General features: G+C 48.0%; 1 protein-coding gene across 3 annotated transcripts; it reads right to left on the bottom strand.

Annotated features, from left to right (window-relative positions):
- Positions 1-230: 230 nt before the first annotated feature.
- On the bottom strand, positions 231-7,856 carry LOC122557190 (protein sprouty homolog 2). 3 transcript variants are annotated; one of them, XM_043704603.2, is made up of 3 exons: positions 7,840-7,856; positions 6,603-6,849; positions 231-4,552 (listed from the first exon to the last, which is right to left on the bottom strand). In XM_043704603.2, exon 3 carries the CDS (start codon positions 4,501-4,503, stop codon positions 3,616-3,618), a length of 888 nt encoding a protein of 295 aa, XP_043560538.2. In that variant the 5' UTR covers positions 4,504-4,552; positions 6,603-6,849; positions 7,840-7,856; the 3' UTR covers positions 231-3,615. The 3 variants fall into 3 exon arrangements, with proteins under 3 accessions (XP_043560538.2, XP_043560541.2, XP_043560535.2); XM_043704606.2 differs by lacking the exons at positions 6,603-6,849; positions 7,840-7,856 and adding an exon at positions 5,588-6,596; XM_043704600.2 differs by lacking the exons at positions 6,603-6,849; positions 7,840-7,856 and adding an exon at positions 5,492-6,596.
- Between the last annotated feature and the right edge of the window lie 1,521 nt (positions 7,857-9,377).

Consider the following 9,377-nt stretch of genomic DNA (forward strand, 5'->3'; position numbering starts at 1 on the left):
ACCTGGTGTTCTGAAAAAAGTAAAGGCCATCAGCCACGTTTCATATTCAATGTTCGTCTGTGTATAAGCTCTGGGACTCTCCACTGCAACTCGCTAGCCTCTGTGATACTGAACCCATAGTGTTCTGAAATCATTACTGCTTCCCAAAGAAAGACAAACATTGCAAATGGTGTTCAAAGACAAAACGTTTCCTTCCAGGAAAAGCCACAGAATAAAACTTAACAAAGCAATTTAATTTCAAAATTAATATATTTCTATTTTATACTTTATTCAGCTCTGTAGTGCCACCCTTACATTTTTGCAGCAAGTTCTGTACAAACAGTTTCCATCTCTAAAGGGTGTTGTGTTTAAATAAATATTTTATAAAATAAAACTCCAAATAAATATTTAGACTAATCAACATATTGGCAAAAATAGAAAAAGAATCAGTAACGTTTTTTTGATTGATATACAGGATGCCAATTGTACCTAAGCAATGCAATAATTGGAATTTGTATATTGGGTAATACAGCCCGATGTTAGCGGGAGAGGGAGTCGGACATTCACCTGAATGCACAATGTACCAATAACCGGAGTCCTTCCTTCATATGGCACCATTCACAGTATTATTGTGGTATATACAAAAATATATCAAAGTAACTCTAACAAGGAAGCAGGCTCTTGCTATTTTCACAGCCCAAAGAAAGCAAGAAAATGCCTGTGAATGCAACGTCGGGTCAGAACTCTCCAAGAAGGCCCAGTGATTCGTCCTCAAACTGTATCAAGGTCCCGATTGTACGCTGAACTGATGATCCGATAGGTGCTCCATAAACATTCAGGCAATAAAGTGTCACTGCATTATAGTTCAAAAGGTGTTCTTTTTTCTCTCTCTCTGGGATCCTCAGGCAGATTCTACATGGCTTATTCCATCCGATTTCAACCCCTGTTTCACGTAATGATTGTTAAGAGAGAGAGAGACCAGGGAAAAGGCTCGTCCACTTCATTGCATAATGTCAAACAAACCAGTCCAGCAGCTTGTCTCCTCGCGGGTTGCCAAACAACTTTTAGGAAAACCATCAGCTGCCATCCACAATGTAATCACAGGGCAGTAATACTAAAGGAAAGCGGCCCCTCTTGTTATCGTACTGAATATGGGCCAGTTTGTATTATGAATTACTGTACTAGTTTCAGGTTTACATGGAGGCTCAGGATTGGTCCAAGAATTCTCATGCTTAAAAATATAAATATATAATTCAAGAAACCGTTTTGATGCAAGGTCCTGCAGGGAGAGCAGGATGGAATTTAAACCCACCTTACCACACACACACACAGTAAAAGGCCAGGCCATCCCAGGGGACATCTGAAACTATAAGGTCTTTGCTTCATTTAACTGCCAGTCTACATTAACCAGTGTGAAGAACCACATACGTAGTCAAGGACAAAATAGCCCCCTCGAGCAATTCCAAGACCTAATCTGACAGGAGGTCGCTTTCTGCAAATTTGTGTATGCAACGGTCAGCCAGAGGACTTGAACTTCAGAGACTGCGTTGCGTCGCACGCTATGGTGAGGGGAGGAAAGGTTACTGAAGGCACTGTGCAGCAATGCCACGGCAGATTCCTTGAGATTGCACACGTTTAGGCTGTTCTTGAAGAGAATCGGGTAATTCAGTTAACAGGCAGGCTTGAAAAGGATTTCAGCACTTTTCCCTTAAGAGGAATCGAGTCCACACACAGTAGTTAAGGGATGGGGGCTAGCAAACTCCTTCAGAACGCAACTGACAATGGGATTAAGTGGATGCACATCTCAATTGACAACAGAATCGACTTAAAGAATAAGTTTAAAGGTGTTCAATTAAAGAATGCATCCTTCAGGTTTCCAACGGTAATAGCCCATATAGAACATAGTATACCTCCCGTGATCAGCTTCAACCTTCTAGGAGTTCTGATTTTTCAGGCTCCATTGAATCCTGAAGAGAAAATAATTGATCATTCGAGGTACAATTGTTCTGCATTATTAGTCACATGGAATGGGGCTCAATAGAGATATTCTCAAAACGGAATTTCATGTAACGTGTACAGTTTATCAATGATAATGTTAGAATTAAGTTTATGAACGGAGTGTTAAAATTTTTTTAATAGAACTTTAGAACTGATCCTCATTTACTGCGGGTGCCTGCGTATTCCGCAGCGTAGCTCCACAGAGAGTGGAGAGAAGCATGTTCTGACTCAACGACGTTAGTTACACTGATTCGGTTTTAAAACGGGACCGGGGAGCTCTATCTACCTTGACGCCCCTAAGAGCAGTTACCAAACGCTCACTTCCCGCCTGCAAGCCAACTCCAGACAGACAAGGCAGCGCATTGTGCAACAGAGAGGCCACTACCATTGAGAAAATATTGGATGAGTGTTCAGCAGCGCATGGCGAATGGTTTCATTCATTCAGCGTAGGAGGTGCTATTGTGCCTGGAGCTGCGCATTAAAACAAAGTTTTAGCAATGTTGCTGAAACACACGTGTGTGTGTGTGTGTGAGAGAGAGTGTTGGGGGGGTGGCGGGGGGAGGTGGGGAAGGATACCTTTCTCACTATCACATTGGCATTGTGCAACGCTGCTTTTCAAGGCATCAATAAACATGCCTGCCCAGCAGTTTCTGAGTGAGGTCAGCTTCAGTAATCGCCCCTGCCCTCAGAACCATTGCAGAGAAACACATCGAATGCTCAGTTTCCAAGACATGTGTAGCTCATACACATCCGAAAACGAGTTCTCCTTATCTGAACACAGCCAGTGATTCACCAACATCACATCTGCACTGCGCGCAACCTTCAGGAACCCTCTGAACCCCGCAGCCAAACCATCAAAACGGTTTCAAACGTGTGTCTACAACTAAACTACGCGAATATGTAAATATGCAAATAATAACGATGTTTGTGATTGAGGAGGAGAATATATTTCCAGTGGACGATATCACATTTCCAAGCCAAGCAATAAATATTGAATACGTCTATGGTGAAGGGCAGACTGCATGGTTTTCCCGTGAGCTGAGTGGCCATTGGCTGCTCCCCAGTCCCCACGCTGGCAGTGCTGGAGGAGTTGGGGTGAGGGCAGAGGTGGGGGTTAGCGGTATAGGTTAGTCCCAGTCGCTCCCAGCCTCAGTTCCTCAGGTGAAGTATCCTCACTGTGTGGCCTGCTTAGGGGAGTGTGCGCTGGGAGGTGGATTTATCCAAGCGCTCTCTGGTCAGGCAGTTTACAAACGGAATCAAAAGAATTGGCCGGCAGAGGAACTCACTGGGTTTAGATAAGGAACACAAGGAAGATCCCACAAGAAGGTGCGTAACATGAAGAGGGTTGATCGTTCCTTTCCCCCCTGTAGACTCCAGGTAGAGGTGTGGCTTTTGTTTCGCTTTTCAGGAAGGGATCTATCCAAACATCCAGCCGAGGGTTGAGCAGCCATCCTCGGCCCCAGTCCCCTCTCCCCCACCCCAAGGACCCACATCATCATCCTGTCCATGTCCTGGGCTGGTCTCGGATTCTCTCTCAGAAAGCTTTTTGTTTGTTTGTTTGTTTTGAAGAGAATGTGCCTTCTGAACTTCCACAGGGTTTATTTAACACCGGTCGCGGAGTTAGCAAGAGCGTCCTGGTCATAAAGGCTTCTCGATGGTTTTCGGGCAAGGCGCGTTAGAAAACTTCCTGCACACGGTGTTGGAGTTCCTGCACCGGCAGCCCGGCCGCTTGACGCCGTCGTAACATCCCTGGCAGAGGCGGAGGCTGCCTTTAGCCGGCAGGTAGCACCACAGGCACGGCATGAGCATGGAGATGAAACCCATGGCGGTCCAGCGGGCACAGCAGTGGCCTTGGCTGCAGGAGCACGGGTTGTCCGCACAGTTGTCCTCGTCGTCGCTGGAGCAGTGATAGAAGAGGCCCTTCACACAGCACACACACGTGCCGTACTCCAGGGCGCTCTGCAAAGAGCAAAGGCACCTCTGCTCACAGAGCCAGCACGAAGGCAGAGTCCTGGGAGCCGTGCACTCGCTGCACTTACACTTGCCGCACTGCTCACACCGCAGCGAGTGTTGGCTGCAGTCCTGACCGCCGGGAGCCTTCTTCAGCTCGGCTTTCAGGTCAGCCTTGGGCTGCGCCCGGATAATCCCCTGGCCCGAAGGAGACGAGGTCAGGCTGAGCAGCAGCCTCTGCTCCGAGGTGCTGCTGCTGCGGGACGCCGAGCTGACCGTGCTGGTGGAGCGGCTCAGCTGCTGCTGGGGCCCCGAGGCCCGGCGATCCGCCACCCCGCTCAGGCTCGCCTCGCCAGGCCGTTCCCACTTGTGGGCCGAGCCGCCGGGACTGCTCCTCGGGCCGCTGAGCACCGGACGCTCCACGTAGTCGTTGTTGGCTCGGATGGCCCGGATCTGGTCGATGGAGAGCACCGGGCCGTGCTGCAGCTCGCCGGGGTCAGGGTCAAACCGCTGCCGCCCCCTGTCGTGAGCGAGCTGGAGGGAGAGGGGCGATGCGAGCGCTGCGGGAGTCTCCATCTGAATGTGGTCGCTGCAGGCCCGGGGGCTGAGTGCACATTGGTCAGACCTGGGGTGGGGACAGCACACACACATACACAGAGACAGAGACAGAGAGAAAGAGGTCAGCGAGGTACTTACTGCTGCAACACTAACCCCCACCCATCCCAGAGGGGCCTCCTTCAGGAGGAGCAGCTCCCTGGACCAGCCCATACCCCAACCTTCCTGGTAACCCCCTCCCCCCTCCAGCCTCATCCTAAGGGACGGGGATGAGGATTCGTACCCTGGTACCCAGCACTACAACCCAACACCCCGCAGCCCAAACACTGCTGCTCAAAAATCCGTGCCCAGCCACCCTTTCAACAGAATGAAAACATCGCCAGTATTTCAGAGAGACTCAGGCCGGGGCCGGCTGGGATCGGGTCCCGGTTATCACGCCCACTGCCATCCCCAGTTGGACCAGCCCCGGGGTTTAACCTTGGGGACGATGCTGGTTTGTCAATGGATGGAGCTGGGACTGGTGAAGATTGGCATCAGCCTGGCATCTTGGCACAGGGAGGTGCGGATGCTCCCAACTTGCGTTGATCGGGAGCAATGTGACCCCCAGTGATAGGGACCCCCCAGCCCACCCCGTGCTCCCATTCCCGGTGAAGGGGGCGCTGAAAGCTCTTTGGCAAATTTCAGCTGAAGCATGGTCACTTTTACCCAGTCGATAATTGCTTTCGATGAGAGATGAAAACCCGGAGATTTCAGGCCCTTCCACTGCCGGGTGGTACCTCGTATCCCAGGCCAGAGCTTCCAGCCCCAGGGAATACTTCCTAACGGACGCATTGGGAGCCGGGGCGAATCCCAGTGTCAGTGAGACAACAGCGGTGAGACCGCTCTTAGCACCCGCTCAGCGAAAGACCTAACCTAATGAATCGAAAATATCAGTCCCAGCCATCCTAGAGCCATCGTAATCCGGAGCAATCCGAATTATAATCTTTTTTTAAAAAATCAACAAGAGCACCTCGAAAGAAATATCCTCATCACGTCTTCCAGAACTGCTGTGTTTTCAAAGCGAGTTGAAATCATGGTAATTCCCAAACCGGAGATTCAGCCTCACCTAACTGAACATTTGCAGCATCTGTCTTTGTTTAAATTGAAGGGGATCTCCGCTTCGGGAGTCAGGCAAGAGTGTAGTGATGCGGAGTTCGAGTGTGGCCGGGCGGTGGGACCCGGTGGAGCAGCACTCTTCCTTCCCTATTGAATAGCAGGGAGTTTGCAATTCCGGATGTGCCGAATCCGATACAGCAAGCTGCCTTGAAATGGATACTACATGCGAAACTCAAATACTGTAGCAGGGCTATTAGACAGCGCCAGGGACTGAGTAGTCTCCCCGTTCACACACACACACACCAGACAACTAATAGGAGAGCACATGTACTGGGGTCACATTCGCCAAGCCCCCTCTGCAAATCCGATCGGGAGTCCAGCAGCATTTAACAGAACATGTTTACTCATCCCAGCCCGAGTTCGGTGTGGGGATTAACATGTCATTTACATTATAGGTGACAAGGTTAATCCCAAGTAAAATTGTAAACACAAACATACAAATACAACTGCAAACGGGGACAACCAATAAATGTTATTTCAGAGAGAAAAAAAATCACCCGGCCTTTCTCCCTCAGTTAGAGTTGAACATTTACCATAACACTGAAGAGTTGTCCTGTACTATCAGTGAAGTTTACACACTGCCTTTCGCCTCTGTACAGATTCTTTAATGGATATGACTGGAGCCGGCTACTCACTCACAGTTACATTAAAATGAGGCTACTCAGGCATTTGATCGATATTAAATATTATCTCTTCCCTCCCTCCCTCCCCTTCACACAAGTAACAGGATGCTGCAGCCAAGTCTAGTTTAATGCAGTCCCCTGTGTTGAGGGAGAAGTGATCATTGATCGGAAAGATCTCTGCAATTGCCTGAAAACAGCGTTAACCCCTGTCTGTATAAGATATCCGACTCCAGTCTGCCACATGCTTCTAGAGGCGAGTGCATACAGCTGGTGTGTATACATTTGGACAATATGCACAGATTACAGCAGGTCATGTCCTATCCTGGCGTATGGAGTGCTCACCTCGCCGGCAATGTGAGCTGCTCCTTGGCTTTGCTGCCAGTCAGATTGGATAGACACCTTGCCGGCTGCGCTCCGACTCCAGCCACGCTGCCCCGGTCAATGACAAGCTCCGGGAGTGAAGGGCGCCGGATCCTGGGGCTGTCAGCGCTCACTGACGCGCTGGAAAGAGGGGCTCTCGACCAAACATCCCCTTCGCCAGTGCCGCAGCTCTGCTGCTAGTTACTCCGATGCATGAAGGCAGAGTCTGCTGTGGGAGGGGATGGGGGGGCGGGTGGAGGGGGGGTGGGGAACAGGAAGCATCAGGAAAATGCACCACACACAAACACACAGTTCCCTCTCTCTCTCTCCTCTGTGTACAGGGATTTGCCCGGTTACAGCTAATGGCTAAATGGCGTCATCCACGTGAAACTGAATAGGCTATTTGCCGTCCCAAAGGTTTCTCCGCATCCGGTGGTGGGCCATTGGTGAGGGCGAGTTACTATTTGTAAGGCGAATCACCCAATCTGTGGCGGGCACAGTCAGCTGGCTCGGCTCAACCTTTCCGTGGAGGCGATGGTCATATCTACCCCGAACTGTTTGATGTCCTGCCCTGAGCTTCCGCTCGGAAACACCTCCAAGATCTCCGTGCCCATATATACTTTTAAAAAACGTTTCAAACGGGGCAGATGGCGTGCTATTTTGTGATTTTACTGAACTCGGGCAAAAGACAGACACTTGAATAAAGCGGACTAGTATTTCCCATGCATTTCAAAGCCATTACTGACACTTTCAAAGCTGATATAACCTGAGAGTCGGGGAGGTTGAGGGGTCGGCAGCGGAGATAGGAAGATGTTTACCAGATTGTGTACCAGAACGAGGACTTCCACCTGTTAGTGTATTCTGAATGGGACATCAACTCGGCCTCCCGTTCGCTTAATTCATAACTTGGAGATGTCGGTGTTGGATTGGGGTGTACAAAGTTAAAAATCACACAACACCAGGTTATAGTCCAACAGGTTTATTTGGAAGTACACTAGCTTTCGGAGCGGCGACAATCACCTGAAGAAGGAGCAGCGCTCCGAAAGCTAGTGCTTCCAATTAAACCTGTTGGACTATAACCTGGTGTTGCGTGATTTTTAGCTTAATTCATAAAATGCTTTCTCCCTTACACTGAAATTTTTAACCTTTTGTTGAATAAAGCTTTCGACTTCTCATATTAATGACTGAGACCCGGCTACTAATTACGTCCAAGACTTACAATGAATCTGTTTGTGATTTACAGCAGTGTATATCTCACCGCGCTGTATCCGGTTTGCGGACGGAGAACTGGGGTGGTGAATCAAAGCCGTCATCAAGCGGTATGATTTGGTTCTGCAGATGTCTGAATGACTGTTGTAAGAAACATTTCACAGCCCTTGTCCGCTCCTAACCATGCTTCTGAATCATCCGCCAACATATGACATCAGGGTACAGAGGAGGGACTCCAGTTCACTCTCACACTGAGTGAGAGGTCACTGGGTTAACAAAGCCCCTGAATTGCTTGGCCAAAGACATACACGATTTGGCATGAGCGTGATTCCGTTCGCTTAGCCCATACTTTCATCTCGATTTTCTGACCAACTCCCCAAAGAATTAGGATCCGAGAGACTCAAACTGTTCTGTGTTTTGGAAAACCATCTCTTCAGCGGCTATTTTCACCTTTTGAAATAAGTTGTTTTGTTAACTATCTTTTACTGATCAGGGATTATGTAAGTATCCCTTTGCGGATATCTCCAAGGAAATTGCTCATCACTGGTTCTGTTGCTTTTCATCTTGCAACGCTGTGACTCGATCAGCAATAATTCATCACTGAAATATCACTCCACGTACTAGTGTGCACTTAAAAACAATTTTAAATCAGCAAGGACTTTAATCATATTGTCCTTTGAACACCACTCCCGTTCTGTTTCACATCGTTCAAGTTTCAGCCAAACAAATATAACATTTTTAAAAATGGAAATAGTGATAGATACGTTTTAACCCTAGATTTTACTTCAAGCTTCCAAGATATATTTTAGAGAATTTACAAATAGAATTTTCATTTAAAACTCGCCTAACGCAGAGGAGGAACACCGACCGAGGTACAGCTGTCTCTCCTACAAACTATGCAGAGCTTGCTCCCAGGAGCCCAACAGCGAGGAGATCAGCGCTGGGAGGCTTAAATGCCAACACAAAAAGGCACAAAATCTTTATCCTAAGGAATGCAGGCCGTCAGCCAGACTGTCTCAAATAGACATTCTCTTATATAGAGGTAGGACTGAGTATTAGAGCAGTTTGACGGTTCTTCCCCAATCAAATAAAGAAACAAACAGGCCACAGTTCATCCCCCTTCACCATCCACCTTTCACACCAAAGTCCAGTTACCCAAGTCTCGCCATACACATACAAGCCAGCTATATTTCACATTAACAAGAATATGGCTTTTTTTTGCATGAAAAGGTGAAAATCTTTCTACATCTAACCCTAAAGAAATAGTTTGCAGCCCTAGATCTAAGTGACACTTTTCCAAAACTGTATTGTGCCGTTCACGGCGTTATATTCCAAACAAACTTTGTAATCATTTAATTCACTTTATGTACGCCAGGAATTTACAAAAAAAGTATGCAAAAAAGAAAATTCAAACTTGCAAATGTTACGTTTCATGGATCAATGTTTAATGGGGTTATTTCATTTTCTTGGTGACTGCTATATGTTAACTAATTAAAGGTATGTAACTAGCATGAAGTAGTTCGTAAATACTGATGCAGGACTAACACC

The sequence above is a fragment of the Chiloscyllium plagiosum genome, unplaced genomic scaffold, assembly GCF_037043375.1.
Source record: "Chiloscyllium plagiosum isolate Xiang-an unplaced genomic scaffold, Cpla_swu_hap1 HiC_scaffold_11, whole genome shotgun sequence".
NCBI classification, from domain to species: domain Eukaryota; kingdom Metazoa; phylum Chordata; class Chondrichthyes; order Orectolobiformes; family Hemiscylliidae; genus Chiloscyllium; species Chiloscyllium plagiosum.

Coding starts and splice junctions, on each gene's coding strand:
- LOC122557190 (XM_043704600.2), bottom strand. CDS start 5,556: ATGATTTCAACTCGCTTTGAAAACACAGCAGTTCTGGAAGACGTGATG. Junction 4,553..5,491: donor ATGAGGATATTTCTTTCGAG/GTGCTCTTGTTG, acceptor TCCCCACCCCAG/GTCTGACCAATGTGCACTCA.